This window comes from Centroberyx affinis, unplaced genomic scaffold, assembly GCF_046629955.1.
Source record: "Centroberyx affinis isolate AG114_WGS23_722 - 3 ecotype Tasmania unplaced genomic scaffold, CSIRO-AGI_Caff_v1 ptg001111l_1, whole genome shotgun sequence".
Lineage (NCBI taxonomy): Eukaryota > Metazoa > Chordata > Actinopteri > Beryciformes > Berycidae > Centroberyx > Centroberyx affinis.
In genome coordinates this window covers 99,848-125,256 of record NW_027279653.1, presented here as the reverse complement: position 1 = coordinate 125,256, position 25,409 = coordinate 99,848, and the positions used below count along the sequence as shown (strand labels likewise).

Genomic DNA, 25,409 nt, shown 5'->3' with positions numbered 1-25,409 from the left:
AATAGTATATCAGGCAGGCAGGCAGTAGCTCTACCTTGCTTATCTCCCATGGCTCATTGCTACTAAATCAAGCTGCGGGCGCCATAAGGACTCCCCATCGCAGATCCAAGATGGATGCTGGCTGGCGGTGACCTTTAGTATGTGTTGAGCTGCATTAAAGACCATTTATCTGGAATTACACCAGAGACACTTGCTATGAGAGCCATTCTCAGGAAACAGAGGCAGGCTGGCTGACTGGGAGGCGGAAACTGTCTACTTGAAGTAGGCTACCGACTACAGCATTACATTAATCTGTTGTACTCCCTGTAGTGTGCATTGTCTCATAATTATGACAAGCTGTAACACTTGTGGAAAGTACTTCAGGTAAACGCAAGAGTTTATGTTCCTATCCTCGCTGCAGAAGCCGCTTAATAATGATGAGGGAAAGCTGTGGAGAAGGACTTATGCTTGTTTTACATATCTTTTGCTATTTTGCGAGTCTTGAGTCTCCCTGCCAGTGCAGAAACAGCAGTAAGCCTCTCATGAGGTTCTCTGAGGACACAGATTGGTACCATCTTGTGGATAATGTTTACCTTGCCAAGCAACACCTGAGGCATCAAGCTCTGCTGTTTATCCCCCTGGGAGTGGTATTCTCATACATGAAGTGTACAATACATCATATACACTGTAGGGAGGTGCCTGCATGTATGTGTATGTATGTGTGTGTGTGTGTGTATGTATGAGTGTGTGTGCATGGGGAGGGACTCACCATTCAGCAACTATTTCGGTCTTCTTTCTCTCTCTCCCTCTGCGACTCACAGATAAGAAAACGGCTATAGCAACCATATTAACAGTGTTTCCAGAAACTCCCATTGTTTCCTGTGCCAGTGTCGAAGGGAGATTAAAAAATAATAAGTAGTGGTGCCATTAGAAATGGAGGCAGGCGACAAAACATTAATTCCAGTTGCTGTTGAACTGCTATCCTGCCACTGTGCAGGGACCGATAAAAGTCATGCTGCTGGCAACCCCTGTTTGTATTTATGCACTGCCTTGACTCTTAAGTATAAAGACATAGTGCTTTTCAAAAGGCAAATATATGGACCCATTGAAATGTTTGGGCTCCAGTTAATAGCTGCCCATGGTTAGCGGAGATGTTTTGTTGAGGTAAATTCATACTCAATGCATCTTCCATTTGCGTCAGGAATATTTTTGACACTTTTGACAGATTGCTTTTGAAAATGTTATGGTATCATATTAATCACAAATGGGTATGCTGCATAGATATCTGCAAGACTGATCAAACACACTGGTGTAAAAAGAGACATAAGATTGGATGGATTTACATTGGCTAGCAAACTAATAGCAGGCTATTAAGGTCTTATGTCACAGGAGACCTGAGTTCAGGCTCTCTACCTGAGAGCAATGAGTAAGGATGGAAATGGAAACACACACACACACACACACACACACACACACACACACACACACACACACACACACACAACTGGTCAAACACACATACCTTTCATCATAACACTGATTTATTGAGGAATAACCTTTGTGGTCAGCTGGTCAATAACTCAATATCCCATAGGGTCCAGCAGTTTGTGGTGGCTGCATTAAATTGTTCACAACAAGAGAGAGAAGCAGATGATGAAAAGGCAACTCAAGTGACCGCTGGGGACAGAATGGATGGAAGTGTTCATCTTTCTGCATGACTTTAACTATATAACCAGCGGTGGATCTGTTACATTATGGAAATTCAAGAGGTGCTTGTGCTTTTTAAATTAGAAAATGAAGCGTAAACAAAATAGATTCTAAACTCTTTGTGCATTGCTCACTCAACTGGAAGAGCAATAATTCAAAGTATTGCATTACTATTTCAGTTTGTTTACCAAATTGATTTAATTGATCTCCCAGCTCTGCTCCATCGTACCAAACTGGCTCATTTTCCAAATCCACAGAGAATCTCTGTTTTCCTCTGGAGTCAACAGAGCTAAATGTGCTGCTAAATCTGTGGGACTTCAAAGCTGTTTTTCTCTGCTCTCTTGCCAGGGTCATCACAGATAGCCAACTCCTATCTGCCTCCCCAGGCAAGACTTAGAGCTTTGACTGTTGGTTTGTGGTTAGAGTTCAAACTTGGCTTCAACATTCTGCCGACCAGCAACAGCAGCAGAGGCAACAGCAGCAGCTACACACACATGCGAGCCGAGGCAGAGAGAAAAATATGAAAAAGATATATATTGGCAAAACTGCCCTCAAAACCCAGAGAAATGGTTGCAAACATCAGAAAAGAAGGTAAGAGGAGGCAGTCTGGAGTAATGTTTTAAATTCGAAACATCATTGTATTTTTCCAATGTGGAATCCATTTCATTCATTTTGACCAATGGAAGTAGATTCTCAGTGAGCGGTCATTACCATAAGTCATTAAAAAGATTGTGTGGCCTCCATTCTTTTTCATCAGTCATCTTCAGATCCCTTTCATGTGTCAACTGACAGACATATCTGAGGCAAAATGCCTTATTCAACAGTCTAGATCCAAGTTAATGTTGCATTGCATTTCTTTGCAGCTCATTTTACCAACAACAGTCTTAGACTTATGTATCTGGATGCCAACGAGAAACCTAATACCCTAAAAAAAATCAATGACTATGTGCTCAGACTTAATTAAACTGGCATTACTTAGTGATAAGAGCCCACAGCAATTTTCACACATGTGCTTAGTTGTCTGGCGCAATGCCATGTAATTTACAGCATCACTTGCAGCTGTTAGACAGTGGAGAGGTTGTGAAGATTTTGTTTTTTTATAATGTCAAAGAAGCAGAATGGGCTCTGAACCCTCAAGCCTCAGCATGTTAAGTACCTCAAATCTTTCATTTACACTCTATCATGATGTGGATTTGTTTCATCTATCTATCTATCTATCTATCTATCTATCTATCTTAGGGCTGCAACTAACGATTAACAAACTAACAACAAAGTATTCATTTTATAATGATATGAAACAGAGAAAAGCAGCAAATCTTAGTATTTGTGAAGCTGTAATCAGCAAATGTTTGGTGTTTTTACTTGATAAACCAACTAAAAGACTAAAACGATTAATAGATTATCAAACTTATAATAGATTAATTTTGACTAATTGTTTCAGCACTTATCTATATACCTATTCATCTTTTTCAAACATTTGTGGCACAACATGCAGGTGCAGTAGGTGCACAGGGCCAGATGAATCTATACAGGTTCACATAGAGATGACAAAGCATGGGTGATCTGCTATACCAGCGACAGTGTCCACCAGCATGGACTTATTGTTGCGTGTACATAAGGTAACTACTTGAAGTTAGTTGCGATATTCATTAGTTCCGATATTCTCTCAGGAAATAAATTAGGCATGTGCACAGGTAAACAGGGTAGTCCATTGCCCCACATATTCGGACAACACAGTCAATAAGTCTCTCTGCGGACATCATTTTCTCCTCCTCTACTGCCAGGTTCCTAATTGAGGCTGTGGGCTGAGGTGAACTTCGAGGTGCTCTTATTGCCTGGCGGTTGGCAGCGCAGAGGCATTGAACCTCTCCAGGAGCCAAGTATCCATCAGTCTGGCAAAATGCTAAATCCCCCTGAGCGCCCACTGCTCCTGCCCCCCATCTCTAGCCTCTCATTACCTCATCCATTCCCTCCGTCACTCCTGTCAGTGTGTTTTCATCCCCGCACTCACACCTGCATCGAATGTATCACCGAAACATTGTTCTCTGTCTAGTAGGTTGGTGATGGTGTTGAAATGGTGCTATTCTGGCCTCTCTCTCTCTTTCTCTCACTCTCTTTCACACCCTTTCTCTCTCTCTCACACACACACACACACACACACACAAAGCCTAGGTTCATTCGGTATTTTTCCCACTACATATATGAATCACCCATGGCCCTGTGTCTGGGGTAAAAAAAAAATCCCTCCCTATTCTTTCAGGGATTGGATAGAGAGGGGTGTAATGGAATTCGGCATTAAAGCGATGGGAGCTCCTTTCCCAGCTCTGCTCCCTCCCTGTGAATGGGAAATGATTAGTATTCCTCCCTCATCCGTCTCCTCTTCCCCATCGGCCTGACTGCCTTCCCCCTGCCTGGGACAAGACCTTCCTCACTCCATACTGAATTACACTCCAGCTACACTTCTTCCTCTCTCTCTCTCTCTCACACACACATATACACACAAGCACACACTTTTGCTCTACTGCTTTCTCTCTCTGGCTCTTTCTCTATTTTCTTTCTGTCTCTCTTCTCTCTCTCTCTCTCTCTGCTTGGCTGTACTCTGATTAAGCTGAAAAACTTTGATAGCAATGAAAGTCTTTCGGTGTTGTGGCCGTGTCTTTTTCAACCCTGTCCTAAACTTCTCTCTGCTGCCTGTCCAGTTCTTTCCACGACCACAAGGACGACCTCCGTAAGCGTCTGTCGTACACCACCCACAAACTAGAGATGGTGGAGACGGAGTTCGACTCCACTCGGCAGTACCTGGAGACAGAGCTGCGCCGCGCCCAGGAGGAACTGGAGAAATTTACAGAAAAACTACGCAGGTGTGTGTGTATGTGTGACGTGAGTGTGTGTATGCCTTGGTGTAGGTTTTCTGCATTCATACTGTCAAGATTATTGAATGTACGACTCCCCCACCAGGAAGTATCCTACCAGTTGAATATCCCCCCCAGTCAAGGAAATTGTGATTCTAGACGGTACATTTATGGAGGGCTTTCAGGTGCTGCACCCTCTGTCGGCCATAGTGGAGGAGGGCCTCGAGCTTGCAACAATAGCTGTGAACAGCATAGTTGCATTTCTTAATGTACAACTTGTCCATCTCAACAGAATTGAATAGACATTGTTTTGACTGGGAACTGATAATCTCGCCACTGATACGATCTGATCGACTTCATGTTTGTCAGCTTGTTAGCTAGCAAACCTAGTATCTGGTAAGCTAACGTACCAGTGGCCACTTCTGGACACACTCTCTCTGATGCAGTTTACAGTCTTTTCATGCATGCATATTTCAGATCACACTTTCTTTGCGGTACTTCGCTAAATTAGCCTGCTGGCTAGTTAGTTAGCTAACAAAACCAAAAACCAACAGTTTGTTGAACTGAGTTCTTCTCAAGCTACAACTCAGAGTGTAGAGAATAGGGCTAAGACATTTTACTATGTCACAGGAACCTGAAACAAATCTACCATATCACTTTAACATTACTGAATTGACCTACACCTACAGCCATTATTTGCATATAGCTAATTCCAACTCCATGAAGGCGCCACCATGGCTGCTAGAAGATAAGTGACACATCTGCAAAGCCTCTATTGGTCAATTGAATATATGATATGCAATTGAATAGTAGCCTATAACTGCTTGCTTAAAACATGATCAATCACATGTGTCTCTTTTCCTCCCCATACTAGTAACAGCTCTGTAGATGTGAAAGAAATGAGCAGCCAGATGTAAATCAGATGTTGCATCACCTCCATGTTTGCTTTTATTTCTGACATAAAAGCACACAAACACACAAGTCAGGTGTCCTACTTCACAACTTGGAGAAAGTACCCCTGAAAGTACATCAGTGTAAAACTGATAGATCCCGATGTGAACCACTCTTTTATACAGTGCCACTTCTTCATTTACATTTCACGCTTTCTTTACCTGACTCACATCTCTCTCAGGTCTTTGTTTTATGATTGCTCTTTGTTTTATGTCTCCACTGCCTTCTCTCCATATCTGTCTAGTTAATGGGACCGTAAATGCCAGAGTTTATCCACACCCTCTGAGGCCTGAGAAGAGTGATAATGCCACACTGAAAAGAGCTGGAAAGACAGAATGCCTGTAATAATTTAACAAATAGAAAGTCGAGGTGCAAGAACAGCTCATTCCATTAAGCTCCCTAATGCACTGCAAGTCTACCAGAGAGAGCAATGGTGGAGAGAGAAAGAGAGAGGGAGAGAGAGAGAGAGAAAGAGAAAGAGAGAGAGAGAGAGAGAGAGAGAGGGAAGAAGAAGATGAAGAAGAAGAAATAGTAGTAAGGGGAGAAGAAAAGCAAGGAAGGGAATTTGAAGAGAATTTGAGAACAAGAAAGAAAGAAAGAAAGAAAAGAAAGAAAGAAAGAAAGTAAGAAAGAAAGGATGAAAGAAAGAGGACAGTTTACTGCTCAAAATGCCTCAACAGTCTCTTCAGCTCTGTTCAGTGATGCATCACAAGCTCACGCCACAGGTCTGACGATGCATGTTTAGTGTTATCTCATCATATGAAGAAAACCTTAAAGGACCTTAAATTCAAATTTTGTATGATCACATTATATGCTTCTTTAGTTCCTGGTAACTCCTGCCGTGGGGCTTAAGCATATCAAAAACCCTTAAGTCTATTTTAGCAGACCAGATTTATCTCCTCAATGATCTTCAAATCTGAGTCAATACTTAAAATATCCTGCAAATCCCCTCTGAGATTCTCAGTCAGTGCCCTGGTTTATTTATTTATTTATTTCCATTTCTATACTTATGTGGAGATTACTCATGCTTATTCAGGTTTATGTACAGTATGACACTCTTAGTCATTATACCTCTTCATTTGCAGGATTCAGAGCATTTTCAAAGGGTATCATTCCTCTTTTCTTGTAGGATCCAGAGCAGCTATGCGGCTCTTCAGAGGATCAACCAGGATTTGGAGGACAAGATGCACAGGACGGTAAGAGTCACCTGCTGAGCGCTTTACAGTCTCAATCCTATATAATTCTCTGTGAACTGTCACACCAGTGTCAAACAAGTTATTTCTAACAAACTGGAAAGAAGAACAACAGATGAGGAACAAAGAAGTCAGATGAGAAATTGTCTTCATTGTGGTCAAAAGCCTTCCTGATGCACATTTAATTAGCTGCAAAGCAGTATAGCCTGTTAGTAATCAAATTGACAAGACGTAAAATTATGGATGATTTTCACCAAATCAACAAATGATTACATAAAACATAAAAGACACAATGAAAAAACTAATTTAAAAAAGGACTTTATTTTTTATTTTATGTTTTATGTGCAGCTCCCTGTTTCACATTTGTACAGTTCCACACAGTACAACCAATCTTCTCCTGCTGGCCGCTCAGGAGCCACTGGAGCAGTTGGGGTTTAATGATACTGGTGTTTTATGTATGTGCCAAGCGTCTAGGTTGCTCCTCACCTTTACTATTCCTGGTGGTATCTGCTCATTGTCTGCATAGTTGGAGATATCAAGGCTCGTTTTCCTTCCTTCAGTGAAGTCACCTGCTGCCATTCATTCTTGTACAGTATGAAAAACAACTTCCACAGACTTGCAAATTGCCCAAGCAAGATAATCCATTACAGTGAACATGAACCCTTAATTTGGTTTTGTCAAACTTTCTGTTTTATCTGTTTTTCATTCTGCCCGGGTTGAGTGTTACTTCCATATCAATGTGTGCATTACGTTACGCTCTGCTTACTGTCAATCACCTGACACCCAAAGGAAGAAATGGAAGTCTCCGCCAGCAAATAAACCTTCAAAACATGTCGTCTTTACAATCTGCTCTATTCTATTTTTTTAAGGTGCCTTTGGTAACTGGGATAGCAGTTAATTTCAAGATGAAGACCATAAAGGTTGTATTTTAAAAATGATGAAAAAGTTTAAAAGTTAAAGTTAAAGTTTAAAAAAAGCAGTAAATGGGCAATAACTCTAACTGACACCAGTCTTCTCCTTTAAGTGCCTTTCTCTAGGGTACCTAGACTGTAGACTGCTGTTGAAAAAGGGGTTAGAGAGAGTTACTCACTTCATTTTCCCCACCCACATTTCCCCTATCGATCCCAAGATTTGAACCAGCAACTTTCTAGTCACAGACCTGCCTCTCTAACCTTTAGGCTGCTGCTGTTGCTTGTCCAGGCTCCAACCCCTTGGCAACACCCCCGGCCCTACCTTCACCCCCTGTCGTCAGCTGTTAACTGTGCATATTGTATGACCGACTTCAGTTACACAGCATTACATCACACTAGCACCGCGTACCATTATCACCTCAACCTCTCTTGCTCTCTTTTCCCCCATCTCTGCCCTTTCTTTACACTATCTGACCGCGAAGGTGAAGGGAGTTCATGCTGCTTGTATCGTCTCGTATTTGTATTGACATAAGCAGGAACTGTAGAATCCTAATAGTGTCTGTAAGTACTACGGTGCTCTCACCAGGGCTCCCATAAAAGATGTATGAGGGTGATGGGGGTTGGTGAACACACGCACGCACACGCTCATGCACGTATCCACATGCATGCTGGTTTGCACACGCACACACACACACACAGCTGTACAGCACATAAGCCATTGCTTGACCTGGAATCAGTTATTTGAGAACATGAAGTACTGTAGTTACTAGGAAACCGCTGCTTACAGTTTCAGCCGGTTGCTTTGCTTTTGTATGAAGCTCTCTCTTTCTCTGTCTTGCTTAGATTACACCATTTGAAAAAAGACAGCCGAGGAACCTTTGTGTTTCTGTACCCCATATTACTATTACACAGTGCCCACTTACCCCCGAAAAAATAATCTTGACAGTAATTGTTTCCTCTGCTCGGCACTCTGCTGTGCTTTTGACATGTGTGCATTTGCGAGTTTGTTATCTTTTCCAGTCAATTCCGGGAGAAAAACGCATTAAAAATGGATTCTTAAAAAGCATAGCAGGTTAGGCTGACTTGTTGGAAAAGCTTGTAAAATGTTGCATGGCAGAGGAACTTCTAGGCGTGTACATGTACATCGATACGTTCATATGCACACACTTAAGAGTATGCGTGCATGCGATCACACAAAACACACACACATACACACATATATGCCTGTATACATGCACACAAATATGCACCCACATACTCAAACATAAATCGATGATCTTATTAAGTGTTTGGAACCAAGCTAAGACCCTTGGCCCCTGTTGAAAGGGAATGTAACTGGACTCGTGCCAGGCTGGAGTCAGAAGCTGAGAGGGAGGAAGAAAGACAAAATATCGATAAACACACAAGCTTCATATCCTCAAATACAGTGATAATAATAAATGGCATAATGATTCAAGTTGGTCTAATAATACCAACAGATAATAGAAGGGTGATGACTCTCTCTTCCTCCCTTCCTCCTTCCTTCCCCCTCTCTCTCTCTGTCTCTCTCTCGCTCTCTCTCTCTCTATCTCTCTCTCGCTCTCTCTCTCTCTCTGTGTCTCGCTTCCCATCCACAATGTGGTCTGGTCTAAGAAATGAGAAATCTAGTATAATCGATTTGAACACGCCCGTTTAGCAGCAGAACCACTCTCACCTCTCTCTCAAAGCAATTACATGATCAAAGACAGGGAGCACAATCAATGTCCAAAGTGATTGGTCTTACCTGCCATGCAACCTTGTTAGAAAACTATTATAGCCAACTGCTGCTCTGGCCACCTCAGCAGCAGCAGCCGTCCAATCACATCAGGTTGAGAGGTCCCCGAGCGCTTTAGCCCCTCATACTCTCCGCTTTGGACGTTATCAGCCAGCATCGCTGCAGAGGATGAGCCGGCTCTGCAGCGAGGTCCATAGTTAGGACTTATCTTGATTAAACTGGATTCTAATCTCATCAGAGGTTTGATCCACGGGGCTTGTCTCCCCAGTACCCACGCTAATGGAAGAAGACTGTGTGAAATTATTACTGAACTAGCAGCTAGTTCCTAGATTATTGACCCTTAGCTCACAAAATCGCTTACTAATGTTGTGAGTTTGTGTCTGACGGTCAGCTGGTTTGCGACCCACTCTCACGCTCCTGTCCATTCCTACTTCTGTCCTTTTACACTATATCCAAAATAACAGTAAAAATGCTCTTTTTAAAGTACCTGACTGAGGCAAGTGAAAACTACTGATGATTTGTGGTAGATAATAGCTTATGGAGCTTTGCGGGATGGATTTTTTATGTGGATTTACGCATGCTGGCGGACAAACAAGGCTTGAAAAGTGGAATAATTCAACACAAGCATCCAATGTAATCCCGCTTGGTTTGTCATACCATGAATAGACAGTGAGCCTAAAATGTGTTCTCATCATGGATCATTCCTTTCACATGCACACAGACACACACAGACACACACACGTCAATAATGTATTCCAGTCATGTGAAATGATTTTGAAAACTGTTGGCTTTTCAAAGGGTTTGTCTGTCTAGCAGAGAGCCTTGGTGTAGCAAATCGGTCTTCATGGCAGGAGACAGTATGGGATTTTTTTTTTTTTAGAGGCATGCCTCATTGGGATTGCCATTTCTTTTGATGTCATGTCATGCAATGGCATTTCAAGGGGGAAATATGTTCCTTTGTAGAAGACAGCCTAGGCAGGCAGTCAGTGACAAAGGCAGCTCCAATCAAATCAGACACGTAATTAAAAGTTCTGAGAGGCCTGAACTGGCAAGGTCAGCTGAAAAACACAGAAGAATAAAACTATTTCATAAGCAACAAAGTGAGAGATTAACACCTGGAAGAACTGGAAACTGTACAGCGCGGTGACATTGGTGTAGTTGTATTCGATGTAGATCAAGAGGAGACTGACTACATTATGATCTGCGGTTTGATTTACAGTGCTGGAGATTAAGCTGTTTGGATTTGTACGGTTGGATGAATATCTGTCTTTACCTAAGAATCAACCTTTGCTGAAATGTAATTTTGGGAGTGCCAGCTTTGGACTAGTTATAGCTCAGTGCCTGTCAGAGGGTTCAGTGCGGGCTCAGATTAATCTTGGAGCATCTTCCATGACACTGCTGGAGCAGGCAGAAAATAAATATTTGCATACAATTGTAACCAGGTAGACTTTTTGTCTAATGTCTAATTGTCTAATGTACACAAAATATATGTTAGATTACAATAGATTAGATGAAGCTTTAATGATCCCCATGGAGAAATTGGGCCATTGCAGCTGCATGTAGTAATAGGATACATCAAAGAATAATAGGATATGAATACAGCAAATACATTTACCAATTGTATGTTGTTGTTTTACATGGTGCACAAATACTGCTCCAAGATGCTGTGCTGCGGTGCTCAAGCAGCAAAAGGAGCTGTCCATGGTGCTGAAAATCATTGTGTGTGTGTGTGTGTATACTCTATTGAGATACTTTATTGATCCACATAGGGAAATACTCGATTAGCTTGCCCCTTCCTACAGAGAGGTCAGAGTGCACCAAACTGCCGCCCTAATGGAGGTGATGTTTTTGCTGATGAGTGCTTTACTCAAAACGCACTGCATCAGTGGATGCCATACAATAGCCTTTTGTGTTCCAAGTCTTTATTGTAATGCTGTATATGCGTACTGGAGAGAATACACAGCTTTTCTGCATCATCCAGTGGTTTCCGTCCCCACCTTTATTTTTGGGCAATGTCCCCTCCATCAGGAAATGTTAGCACTGTACTTTGTCTTCCCATGAAGCACTTACGTATGAATGTTAATGACTTACTGTTTGGTTATCCACATGTTATTTTATTTAAATAAAAAGAGTAGGGTAAGTTTAAAGTTTATTGATCTCTACGGAGAAATCGGGTCGGTGCAGCAGCAAAATAATGGGAAACAGCAGCAATAAAAACAATAAGAAGCAATAAATATATAGGATAACCACAACAGAGCCAGACTCTTTCACCGGTTTAGGAAACAGGAAAGGTGACAGTACAGTTCCTGGGGCCCCCATGCTATTCTGTAGCATATCTGACACACCGCTCTGGTGGTGGACGAATGATCTGAGCTTCTCCCCAAGTAGAAGTGCAGTATACCTTCCTACATGGAATACATTACTATCTCGATGTATTAATCATGCCATAACTAATCAGATTCATCCATGGTCCTGAAACCCAAAGGCTCAGCCTGATCCCAGGAGTCTGGGATCAGATCACCCTAACCCCAGTCCTCTACAAATAAACATTAACACGATCGATAATATTTGATTCAGGATCAATGCACTTCAGCTGCATAGTTTATCATGCAGGACACGGGACAATATCAGACCAATAACTGTTTGTGCAGCTGACATCTAAATCTAAAGAAGCGTTTCATAAAGTGGTCCAACAGGTTAAACGTGAAATATGGCACAATAACAATAGAATAGAATAGAATAGAATAGAATAGAATAGAAAATGAAAGAGTTATAGATTGTCTTGGTTCTGTGAGGACTGTGTGGTTGGCTTGCTTCCTAGTGGCACCAGTGAACAGAGTAATTATGGCGACCTGAGGCCCTGAAGCATTTATTATTGTTGTTTTGAAGTCACAGATTCCCACAAGGACGGCCAAATGGCAGATAATGACTTTCTCATGTATGGCTACCAGTGTGAAAGGTGCTAGACAGAAAATAGCCCTGGTGAGTGAGGGACATGTGTTGGGAAGCGTGTTGTCATTACGTCTGTCTGTGTGTGTGTGTGTGTGTGTGTGTGTGTGTGTGTGTGTGTGTGTGTGTGTGTGTGTGTGTGTGTGTGCGTATACGTGCTCATCTCTGTGTGTGTGTGTCGCTCTGTGCTTTTCAATGAGCAGCACCGAGACCTGTCTGCTGCGGTACACTAATTAGTGACATTTGCAGTACAGTCGTTAGTCAAAGCTCTTTAATGAAAAGTGCAAATTACACTTGGGAGAGCGGCGTCATAGTGAAACCCAACAGATGTGATGAACGTCATCGTTCACTCCCGCTTCTCTCTGAAAAACAGACTGTGTGTTGGAGCCTTCGCTTCTGCTGCTGTTGTGCATGTTGGAGATGATTTGATGATTTATTGGAAAATTCGGTGTTCAGTGATTTACACTCGTGTTCAGTTGTTAAAGCTTGATTTTTCTGTCAGGCTCAACCTAAGGCCTACATGCTGCACTGAATATTGTTAGCGTCACATGGGGATTTTATCTGAACAATAATCAATATGGGTTTGTAAGAGATCTTGCTCTCCTGCCTACGTTCTATGGAAGTGCAGTTTAAGGGAAATGCATTAAAAAGAGAGAGAGGTTGTGACTCACTTGTAGACTATAAAGGGTTTAAGTTAGGGTCTCATGGCCGGCTGTTTCAGAAAACTAGTATACATCTCACAAGGTTTAGACTCGGCTTTGTACAGGAAGTTGGTGATCTCTGGAGTGTTGAGTTTAAAATCTTCTATAATGAGGTTAGAAAATCTAATGCGTTTTTTGTTTTTTTCTCCACCAGAATACTGTATAAACTGAAGTGGAGTTTTCTGCTCTCCTCTGTGAACCACAGTCTTCAGTAATTGCATCTCATGGGATTTAGGCTTCATTTGTTGTCCAGTGAAGAGGCAGAATCTCCAGCAGACTACATGAAATGAATTGGTGTTTCTTAGAAATACTCTCACATATTTTTCACATTTTATACACTGCTCACACAACTCAACAAGTCTCCCCCAAATCAATAACTGAAACAAGCTCAACAAGTTTTTGTTTTTTTTCAGTTTTATTCCATTACACTTCTGCATAATGGAATGAGAGGATCGATCAAGCCTTTGCTGGCTCAGTCAGAATACAAATACCTGATACAAATACCTTAGGTCATGGTTACCTATGTTTCCCAGTAATTAGAGGAAACTTCTAATTGTCTTGTAGACTATAAATAATACATTGATGGAAAAACAGACAGACAGGCAGGCTGAGAGGCTTCCAGATATTTGAATTGGCACATAGAGAAGCCTAACTGCCATGTTGTGAAAAAATAATATCCCTCCTCATCCACTGGATCAATCTCCTTAAGATGTGGTGATAAAAGCTTTGCATATTAATTTTCCCTGCTGCTGTTTCAATATGTGTGTGGCACCAACTGATAACAATGTCGTGGTGACAGCCTGTGTATCCAGTACAGTATGACTAGAGGAGATAGCGAAAATCAGTGAGCACAGCTATGACTCATCCCCTGGCCATAACCCTGTAATTAAAACTAGACTTCTTCCCTCTCTCCAAAACACAGAACAAGATCATGTTCATCATGCTAATCCTATTACGATTGCTCTCTGTTCATTTTAATCTATAGGTGCTCCAGAGTGTGTTTCCAATTTTGCCTCTAACCACGTCCAAGTGAAGCATCAATATGTTGGAAGATGCAAGAGATTACTGGATAGATGAGCGTTATCAAAGTCAGCAGCTACAGTGGGGACAAAAAGAAAAAAAAAGATGAAGCTTACTTTTAAGTCGCATCTTATTTTGAAAACACACAACATCGTTTTCAGGCTTTTACACCTCACTTGGGTCTCTTAAGACTTCAGCTGGAAGTATGACATGTGGCACTCCAGTTCTGAAACACATTTATCATAAGATTTCAGAAATTGAAAATCCCTCATGAAAAAAGGCTGAACCTGGTCCTTGCATGCTTTGGGATTGCAGTCTTGTTCTCTGTATCTTTAACACAACTGAACTGAACTGAAACAAGTCAAACCACTCTCTAAGTCAAACACACTGTTCATCACAACCTCCAAGTTTGAGTTTCCATGTAAATGAGCGACTATAAATGATCTTCTGCCTTATTAAACGTCTGTAGTTAATGAAACTGAAGAAAATGAAGATCCACAACAGGTTAAGGTATTGAACCAGAAAGAGACAGTGGTGGGCTTGTTACTTGAATTAATATTAAATATTACAAATTTAAAAAGTAATACTATTGCTTTGCGTATAACTCCCAGGAGCATTCATTTGTTATACTAGCCTGTTTGTTATATTACATTTGCCTTCAAATTCTGGGATCACTCAATTGACTGTGAATGATCAGGGGAACCAAACCGCATTGATGTCCAATGTTCTTGTTATCATTTCATAAAATATCAAAGTAGTGTTAATACTTGCACACCGAGAAAGCTGAGTGTGAGAGGACAACGACTAAAAACAACTCAATGTTATTTTAATCAACTTATGATATTTAGAGTGGATAATAACGAAAGTAACAACTTATTTCGTGATTGGTAACTGTAATGATATTACTTATATTAATTTCAGGGTGAAAAAATGTCTTTGATCCAATAATTCATCATATAAAGAAAGCCATTAGAGGGGGCAATGTTGTTTCAACAGGAGACATAATTACAAATTGCAATTACAGATTTGGGCTTTAACATGCTCTAATGTGGCCAAACCCATGGTCAGCACTGCAAAATATGACTAGAAAATTCAGAGTAATGAGCCAGAGACAGAGTGCCAGGGAGCTGCATGTCCCGACAGCTGATTAATGAGACCCTAACAGAATTGGATTTGAATATCAATGCTGGCCTATTGCTTAAACTGACATTAATTGCCACCTATTAGATTGGCTCTGCACCCCCTGTATTTCAAAACAATCACCGCCATTGAGAGATTAGAGGAGAGAGGGGTGGGAGGCCGAGCGAGGCCTCAAAGCTGAAGCATTTGTCAGCTGGTGCTGTGTGGCAGAGGGTTGACAATTACTGTCGTGTGTGTGTGTGTGTGTGTGTGTGTGTGTGCATGAGAGAGAGAGAGAGAGAGAGAGAGAGAGAGAGAGAGAGAGAGAGAGAGAGAAAGAGACACACACACACACACACAGAAATGAGACAGAGAGAGAGAGAAACAGAAATGAAGAAATCACTATTTCTTTCTGACTGTCACTCCAGCACAGTCATCTTGCATTTCTTTCACTGAAGATGGAATGTCTCTCTCTTTCTCTCTCTCTCTTCTCTCTCTCTCTCTCTCTCTCTCTCTCTCTCTCTCTGTCCCAGAGTAATTGATTTGATATGAGCTCTGGCAAGTGTAATCTTCTTTTAATTAAGACCTGCTGCTGGCACAGGCTTCAGACTGATAGTGACTACGGCTCTCTTCCTCTCATTTCTCTTCCCCTTTTCTATCATCTTACTTTCCTCTTTTGCTCCTCCAACTTTTGCCTCTCTCTCATCTTTCTCTTTTTATCTCAACACTCACCCTGTACCTTCTACCCCTCTTCTTATCATCCACTCTGTCTTCCGCCGTCATCCTTTTTTTTTTTTGCAATTCTCTCCCCTCTTCCCTTCGATTCTCTCTCTTCCTCCACTCCAATTCCTGAACTGCAGTCCCAGCACCATGAGGAGGAGAAGAGAGCCCTCAGCCGAGAGATCATCGTCCTCAACAACCACCTGATGGAGGCTAAAATCACCATCGATAAGCTCAGAGAGGACAATGTGAGTACAGCTCAGTGCCTTACAACCAGTACATCAGTCGGCTTGTAGGGACGGGACAAAATATCGAAATTCAATACATCGCAATGCAATAATGTGACAATACGTATCGTGGGGCAGCAAAATGAAACGTGATATTAGCTCCATTTTATTCTGCTGTAGAGATCACAGTTGACTTGGATCGGCCATCACAATTTCACAAGCTCGCCATTGAAATTATATTATTTGCACTTGGTAATGACAGCATTATTAAGTATGCCATTGCTAGAAAGATTTGTGGCTCAAAAATAAGCATAATTCTGCAGTCACTTTGTTGACATTGAACTTTCATTCATTACATCGTATCGTGGTTGTATCGAATTGTGAACCCCATATCACCGCACCAAGCAAAGAACCTCACACTTCACGCCACCACAATGTCTATCCTCCACCTAATACACCTTATACCTCCCACCATCTTACACATCAGAAAGGCCCTTCCTGCAGAGAAGCTTGTGGAAATTTACTGTACATCATATGACTCCATGGCCCTTTGTCACACACTTCTTGTATTCATGAAAAAGCTGCATTCCCACACATTCCCTTGCCGTTTACACAACCTTCTCCATTGAGCCACTCTTGCTAAAAATCTGATGTCCACTGTGGTTGTGCAACATCTGGGATATTGGAGCTCCAAGGTGCCACAGCAGATAGAGAAACTACCTCTAAGCCAGCGGGTGTTTTGCAGTGATTATTTTGAAATCAATGGGCATCCTCGGGGCTGCTAGGAGTTTGAGATGGGGCCGTGTGGATCTGAGCTCAGGGCCATGTGGCAATCTGGTGCCTCGCTCTCTTTGAAGTGATTTTACTGGTATATCTACTCGGGGCCTCTACCCGGTAGGTTAGGCTTTCTCTCTTTGGGCTACGGTAGTTTGACCGCTTCTGAACCATGGAGTATTCTCACAATCCCTCCAGATCCAGCCAGGCTGATTGGGGTCAAGGTTTGTTCTGAGTGGGAGGGGAGTTTGCCCCATCGGAGCCAGCAGTAAGGCAGCCGGGTCCTCCAGAGAGCAAGCTTTGAATTTACTGCTTATAACATGGAATAAATCAAATCACCTGCTAAATGTGTGACGCCTCAGAGGAAAAATGAACAGGTCAGACTAAATAAGGTGTATTAAATCTGTGTTGCTTTACATGACAAATCCGACAAATCTAAAATAAGTAATAGGTATCATTAGATTGTGTGACAACCCCAGTGTGATACAAGGCCACAAGGAACTGTCACCACTCATCTGTTCAAATATTCACAAGCGAGACAGAAATTCCATTACTTGACATTTTGCCCTCACTTCAAATATAGAGCTACAATATATTAAGACGTTGTCATAAGACCGCACACAGCCTAAGTTTGGCTCTGAACCAGCTGGAAGCACATCGCTCCGGCTGACACTCCCGGCAGAAACGGCACATAACCAGCAGTGACTAAGACATCACCGAGGTCTCAGAGGTCCATTTGCACCAGCCGCAAGAAACACCAGGGATCCCAAATGTCCCGTGGCGACAAAATGAAAAGAAATAGTGATTCGAAAAGCGGTCAGTGTTAACTAGTGGGGGGAGTTGAACCTGTCAGAGAGCAGGCTTTGATGTTAGTGAAAGTCCTGTCAGGGAGGTGGTGCTATAAATGAACTGGGAGAAATAACCTCAAAGAAAGAAAGAAAGAAGGAAGGAAGGAAGGAAAGAAAGAAAGGTGTTTACTGCTTAAAAACCTACTAACCACCCACCCACACATTCACACGCCCACATACATGCATCCAAAGACACAGAAACACAGACAACAACAGCAAAGCTGAGCACAATAAAATTTACAGTGGCAGTTGCCCATGCAAGTAAGAAAGAAAGACAGAAAGACAGAAAGAAAGAAAGAAAGAAAGACAGAAAGACAGAAAGAAAGAAAGAAAGACAGAAACACAGAAAGAAAGAAAGAAAGAAAGAAAGACAGAAAGAAAGAAAGAAAGAAAGAAAGAAAGAAAGAAAGAAAGAAAGAAAGAAAGAAAGAAAGGAGCACAGAGAAAGAGACAAATAAAGCAACATGAGCTTATTAGACTAGAGGGTGCAGATAAGTGGAAGGCCTATTTCAGACAACTCTAATGAAATTAGCATAGACTGTGCTAGGCGGATAGGAGATGTATTACAAGTGAAAAAGTTCTGTGGAGTTAATAAGATCCTGCAGACCCTTAATGTCGTCTCCCGTGGCCCCAGGGAGCTTAAAGGGTGAAAAAAAGCTGGATTCCTACCGACTTCAGCAGATGAGTTTGTTCCTTTGATTATCTGGACCAGGCTGTCCGTGGCGTTGACCTCATGTGGCACACAAACTCACACACAAACTTACACATGCTCCAATAAAAAGACCACTTCCAAACCAGTAAACCTTTGCTGTTGTCACAAAAGGAAAGATTTAAAAATGAAAAAAACTAAATCAGCTGGAGGGTGCAGCTTTCAAACTGCTTATTTGGTGAGGCTGTTCTGTATTTTTCCTTATCAAACACTGGCAGGTGTGTATAATATGCGACAAGATGATTGATCAGTATGGTGTTTTGAAACCATAACTGAAATTAAACCTTTTGGAATTACAACTGCAATTTTTAATGATTATTTATTCTTACCCATGGAAGATTTCCTGAGCATATATGCTCTTTTCAAGGGAGGAAGTAACTAATTACATTTGCTCACGTTACTGTAATTGCGTAGCTTTTTTGAATATTAAGTCAGTAATTTTACTTTTACTTTTGTATGTTTTTACTGAAGTATTGTACTTCGCTACATTTTAAATAACATCCATTACAGAGTACACATTTTGTGGCTCTCCATAAGCAACAGAAACTAGACAATCATAAATTGGCCAATTTTGGAGCTGTTCACAGTGAACGGTCAGGTGGCAAAGAAGAGAAGAGCAATCTGGCTTTACTTTGTTATGCACTTTATTTTGTAATTTCCAATTTTTCCAGTTAAAAGAATCCAGCATGAACTCGAGTTTGAATTGCATGGAAAAGATCACATGTAACAATGTTCTCTTTTCCAAAAGTAACTGAGTAGCTTTTACTCTGAGTACATTTTAATTGAGCTACATTTTACTTTTACATAAGTAGGTGGCAACTGAACTGGTCACAAGCTTGCTTCTTGAACCATTAGGCTACCACCACCACCCCCCTCCCACCACCACCACTTTGACAAACAAGATTTTAAAGTGTGAATTTAATGACAGATAATCTTTCTGCCACTTTCAGGACTTGTACAGGAAAGACTGCAACCTGGCAGCCCAGCTGCTGCAGTGCTCCAAGTCTCACTACAGAGCCCACAAGATGTCTGAGGTGAGTTCTCCAGCACTGCTGCAACGAATGCATGAATATAATGTGGTATAAATAGCAATGGCAGGGTGTCAATTCAAATTTGTGTTGCAACGAACCCAGTTCCTCTTCAAAACTATGCTGACATGGGCATTCGAATGAAAAAAATATTGAATTGCAAATTTACGTTAAAAATTTTGATTTACATTGAATAGAATTTTTAGTGTTCCACAGTAGCAGGATGCTGAAGATAGTTAAAATTCAATAATTCATCAGATAAAACAGAATCAGATCCTGTGCCGTTTATAATCTGTTAACTATTGAAGTTGGTATTCTGGATGCATTCTTCTTGTAATGCAGAGAGGTTGCGCTTACTAGTGAGTCCTCAAAGAGGACGGCTGCACAGTAAGTCAGAGTCACAGTGCTCACAGCCTCTTCACTCAGGCTGATGACGGTCTGCTGTCTGAAGTACCGTCTGTCTGGATTCTCATCGTGTCTGTGCACAATGAATGGATGAGAGGCTGGAGTAAGACGACAGCTGATTCACAAAAGTTAAGAACAAAAGTTATACTCTCAGGGTTGATAATTGACTGAAGTACACAAATACATTTTTTTAGCATTAAATACACATTCATCATTGTCAACTATATTATGAAAGAAAGAGGGCAGCTAAGAATGTATCTTAATTGTCTATATTTTGTGAGCTATATAGTTATATTTTACATTTCTATTGTAATTTGAATGAACATAGTGAGACATGCGGGCTAGGAACGGTGGTAAACTGGTCTAGCTTCGTTTTTTTAAGTCGTTATAATAAATGGAAATGTTAAACCTCTTACAAGCAATTTGAATTGAACTATTGGCACTTATTTTAAACGAATATTGGAGAGACTCAAAAAGGCATTGAATTGCTGGAATGCCTCAAACAATGATGATCAATGTCAGTAATAGTATATGTGAAATCCATCATAACTCAGCCAAGCATTGATTTCAGTAATGAACAATGGGACCGGCATATCTGTATGCTGTCACATTAATATCAATACTGTAGAGCTATACAGTATGACTGTTAATTAAGATTTGCTTCAGATATCAATTGGTGCTGAGCTAGCTTATAGGAAGTGCATAGTTGGCTATATTGTCATGTGTTTCCCCCGCAACCTCACCTGCCTTCCCTCTCTATTCCCTCTGGGAGAGGCAGCGGTTACTAAAAATAGCTCGGACTTAAAACATGCTGGTTTTTTGCCGAGCAGAGCTTCTATTTCTTAACAAAGCCAAGTCAGTATTTTATCTTTTTTTCTATTCCCAGCTGGAGAACCAGAGCACTGGTTTAATTTGAATCTAAGCTGTTCCCTGCGGAACTGATATGTGTTTGATGGTAGACAGAAGAAAGAAAGAGGAGAGACAGAAGAAAGAAGGAGAAAGAGAGAGATAGGATGAGGGCGTTTTGGTCGAGAAAACAGAGGAGCGAGAGGAAAAAGATGAAAGGAAAAAGAAAGGGTGGAGGAAATAAAAGAGAAAACTCAGCGTGACAGGAACAGTTCCTCCTGACCCTGACCTGCTTTTAACAGGCAGAGAGAGTCGGTCTGTAATTGACAGGAACAGTTTTCTCAGACACAAGCCAATCAAACATGGACAGATTCTGTGTGTGGGTGTGTGTGTGTGTATGTGAGAGAGAGAGAGAGAGAGAGAGAGAAAAGGCGAGAGAGAGAGACCAAGAGACACAGAGAACGAGAGAGGGAATGTTTGGGAAGAAATGTCAAAGAAATAATTAAGTCAAATAGAGAAATGTAAGCACGGTCCAATATATTATTCATGTTCCTCTTTGTCCATCTTTATTGAATGAGAACCAAACAAATAAACGTTCTGAGAGAAGTAAACAACAGAGGAATTAGTTGAAAGAAGAAAATAAGATCAATGAGTTGGAACCAAAGCAAAACAAAAACAAACAAAAAAAAAACCTTGTGTTCAGCAAATTTCTGACATGTTCATTAGGAGGGCCGAGTAGTGCAAGTCCCATGGGGTACATGAACTGGTCTGGACTGTGTGAGCGCTGGAAGGATGAATTACTTTCTAAACCAGAACTATAGATTCGAATCCTTGAGGAACAGCGCTAAAAATACCACCAGTGCAGACACAGAAAGCATAGAAAAGAATATGTTTGAGGAAAAGATTCGAGTTGTAGAAATAATTAACGAAAGACTTGTCAGAAATTCATCACTCTAGGGACAGCTTTACTGACTAAATCTGGAGAATGTCTCACAAAACATCTATAAAACATCTGTTTAGACTGTTTTAAGGAATTCCCATCCTCATCAATCTCCTTTTGTCTCTTTGTGTGTCTGTTTTTTTTTGTCTGTGTGTGTCAATCTCTCTCTCGCTCAGCTGCCGCTGGATTTCCAGGAACGTGTCAGTTCCCACATCGAGAAACATAATCGTGGTAGTGGAGCCACCATGGCGATGTGCCACTCCACTTACTCAGATGTCGTGCCCACAGCCATAATCGCCAAGGTCCTGGAAAAACCCGAACCGGGAAGCAGTTGCCCGGTAACGCGTTCTCCCAGCCCGCAGCCCCAGGACGGAGAATTTCTGACCGGAACAGGAAGCACGGATCACCTGAACCGCCGCATCTCATACAAGTCCTCCGACCTGTACTGCAGCGACACCGCCCTCTACTGCCCCGAGCGGTGGCAAGACACGGAGCGCAGGCAGAGCGTCGACCTCCACGGCACCGGGCTGCTCCAACTCCACGGCCAGAACTCCACTGATAGCAACCCAGACGAAGAGGCCTACCACTCGGGAAGTTTCTCGCACCACGAGCCCCCGTCCTCCTTCAGCCAACACGATGACTTCGGCACCGGCTCCCTCCCCGCCTCCAGCTCCTACTCCAGCTTCAGCATCGCATCGGACGAGAAGGGGGGGATCGGCGGAGGTTGCGGGCGCACTGCCAGCAGCACCTTATCCTCTTCTCACCAGGCTCTCTATATGGACTGGCGAGACGGTGGTAGCGGGGAATACGAGCGCAAAAGCATGTCCTCTTACGATAAAGACAGCCCGAGCTTTCCCAAGTCCCGCAGCATCCAGCACATGGTGTCCCCCAGGAGCCCGCAGAAGGGCAGCTCACCAGCGTACACGCGGACGGCGTCATGCTTCAGTGAGCCGTACCATTCCAGCACCCCTCGCCTGGCCTCCTCACACAGCATGGGGTCGACCTCGGGGTTAGGCCAAGCGCGCGGCGGAGGCGCGGACAGCAGAGGCGCGGACAGCAGAGGCGACGTCCAGGTCTCCGAGGACGAGCTGAGCAGCCGTTGGAGGCAGCTCAGCGTGGAAGACATCAACACTTTCTCGTCTTCCTATCGCAACATCACAGGTCGCGTCTCTCCGTACAGCTTCTCCGAGCGCCACTTCGCCATGGGCCCCTCCAGTAAGGTCAAAGTGGGGCCCCTCTACAGCAGCTTCCAAGAAGGAGATGACGTCTTCCACAGCCGTGTGCTGGACCAGTGTTTTGCTGTGGGTCCCCCTTCGCCCAGCCGCAGTCCCAGTCCCAGTCCCAGTTCCAAGCATCCGGGTCTGGGGCATCGTAAGCAAGAGAAACCCCCTGCGCTGTACAGGGCCAAGGACGACAGCCAAGACTCGGAGTGTAGTCTGTTCCTCTCAGGGAGCTCAAAGGAGAAGGAGAGCGGTGGGGGGGCAACAGCAGCAGGTAGCACCAAGAAGGACTATGTGAATCTGAGCGCCGACAGCTCAGCTGAGTCCTTACACCAAAGCTCCCTAGAGGCCTCGAGTCTTCAGCACTACCCCTGCCCCAGGCCGATGTCCCGGCCCCGCCCCAGCTCCAGCTCTGCTCTCAGTGTCGGCCCTGCACTCCCAAAGAAGACCTCTCCAAGATACCAAAAATTTGGTAGCACGGGATTGACGAGGAAGGACAGTTTGACCAAGGCACAGCTGTATGGTACACTGCTGAACTGAGTGGAAAACACAAAGCTCTTCATTTTATGCATGATGATAATGATTCCTAACTTACTGTACTGTACTGTACCGTATGTCTCCAAAGTTCCCTGCAGCAAACACATACTTGGCGTGCTGGGGTGTTGAGATGTTGTTGTTTTATGTATCTTAGCCAAGGCACGTTTCCTGCAGTCTGCAACACATTTTTTTTTTTTCTATTGAGATATGTATGTCATGATACAGTGTAGCTATCTGAGACCAGCTATTCAATATGTTTTTGTTTCAATATGATGTTAATTTAGACAGTTTAGAGCCATTGGGATGAACCCATGATCCCTAAGAAGTATAACCACATGAACAAAGAACAGCAACAGAGACACAGCGACAGGAACGTACTGCGCTATCTGCTGTATCTTTGGTTGTCAGTCAAACCAGCAAAAGACCATTAATTCCTGCTCTAATGTATACAATATGGATAATGGAATAGGTTTAATGTTTAATGGCGTGGCACAGAAACTCCCAAGCAAGTTCCCTTTCCACACCTTCCACTATCTAGACTTAATTAACATCATGTTTGGGAAAGGGAAGGTTATCCATTATGTATAGAGGACCCTGCTGACTGCAGGCTGTTAAATAGTCATTTCCATTCTCTATTTTCTCTTGAACAAAATGCATGCTGTGTAATGCATATATGAATAAGCTGGAAAAACAGATTTTCAGCTAAATTGTTTCTCAAAGGGACAATATTTGCAAGCACCACTCATTGAAGGGAATGTTTTTCTAAGCATTTCCAAAATTGGTTGAAAATATAGAAAATATGTATTTTATTTAAATACAATAAAATATCCTTGATAGCAAAATACACCATTTATAACAGGATTCCTTCCTGATGCTAGATTTCACATTGGTTACTCTGGCAAATTAAAAAGCTTAGAGATAGGCAGTTGGAGCAATGCTATGGAAACAAATATTAGTCAATATAATCATTACAATACATAGCCAGATGAAATGCTATATACAAATGAAACAATATATACATTCAGTCTTTAGATGATTAATCAGACATAAACAAACAAATTATTTACATACAATAATACCATGAGGATTTAACTATGAGCTGCAAGATGTTAACTTGCAGCAACTGTTACTCAGTTGGAGTTTTTCTTATTTTTGTATGAAAATTAGTACAGATCATGTAATCTGGGGCTGTATTGCGCAGTAGTTACCTTCATACCAGGACACTCGTGAATTTGCCTTAATTCTGTTCAGTGAATGGAATGGTCTTCTTTTCAGCATCTGACAATGGTGTACATACTGTATATTTCTGTGTTACTGTTTGTATACACTACTGTTACAGTATATGTTCTTCCTGTCAGACATAACACACACATAGAGATAACTACCAGCCAAATTTCTATCCTGATATAAACCCTTAAACATTGTTGGCACTAGCTACACCGCTGTAACAAACCAAAACTAAAGCGCTTGTTCTTCTAGTCTTTAGGAAAAGATTAATTGGACAATTCTCTGGGCAAGCTGGCAGTTCTGCAATGTATGCACGTTAGGGTCAATAGGAAAGTGTATTCAAAAGGTACGACTCACAGTAAGAAATGAGTGATGAAAAGAAAAAGATGTACATTCAGCGTGGTTTACTAAACCAGCATGCTCACTTAGTCTATTTGAGATAAAACACTCCGAGAATAGAGACAGAGCGTTTATATATAGAATGAGGCAAAGACATCCTGTCCTGTTGGTGAGTCAGGTGAGCGAAACAGGACCCCGCCTTATGCTAAATGAAGAGCACCTCTTCTCTCATTGTGGTTGGCCTCTGCAATGAGGCTGTCCCGCTGCCCCGACCTCAGGCTATTGTTGCTGTGTGGGCCATCTGGAGACACTGGAGCACCTGCCACTGCTGCTGGCACAGAGGACAGAGCTGCAGTGCTTTAACTGTATGCCCTTTGGCGTGATTTGAGCTAGATGGATGGGATTTGAAGGATGTCTCGCTGCCTGCGTAGCTCTATAGATCTGAGAGGAATGG

The 25,409-nt window shown here is 42.3% G+C and overlaps 1 protein-coding gene across 1 annotated transcript; it reads left to right on the top strand.

Annotated features, from left to right (window-relative positions):
- Window positions 1–2,194: 2,194 nt before the first annotated feature.
- On the top strand, window positions 2,195–23,392 carry LOC139647783 (brain-enriched guanylate kinase-associated protein-like). The gene is made up of 6 exons (XM_071523763.1): window positions 2,195–2,277; window positions 4,386–4,547; window positions 6,619–6,685; window positions 15,996–16,103; window positions 19,364–19,447; window positions 21,809–23,392. The coding sequence occupies exons 1-6, from the start codon at window positions 2,207–2,209 to the stop codon at window positions 23,390–23,392; spliced, it is 2,076 nt and encodes a 691-aa protein (XP_071379864.1). The 5' UTR covers window positions 2,195–2,206.
- Window positions 23,393–25,409: the final 2,017 nt, after the last annotated feature.

What these genes read in the sequence shown, in the direction of transcription:
- LOC139647783 (XM_071523763.1), top strand. Translation starts at nt 2,207, where the DNA reads ATGAAAAAGATATATATTGGCAAAACTGCCCTCAAAACCCAGAGAAAT. An exon ending in TGCAAACATCAGAAAAGAAG is followed by an intron (nt 2,278 to 4,385) that starts GTAAGAGGAGGC and finishes CTGCCTGTCCAG; the next exon opens with TTCTTTCCACGACCACAAGG. An exon ending in ATAAGCTCAGAGAGGACAAT is followed by an intron (nt 16,104 to 19,363) that starts GTGAGTACAGCT and finishes TGCCACTTTCAG; the next exon opens with GACTTGTACAGGAAAGACTG.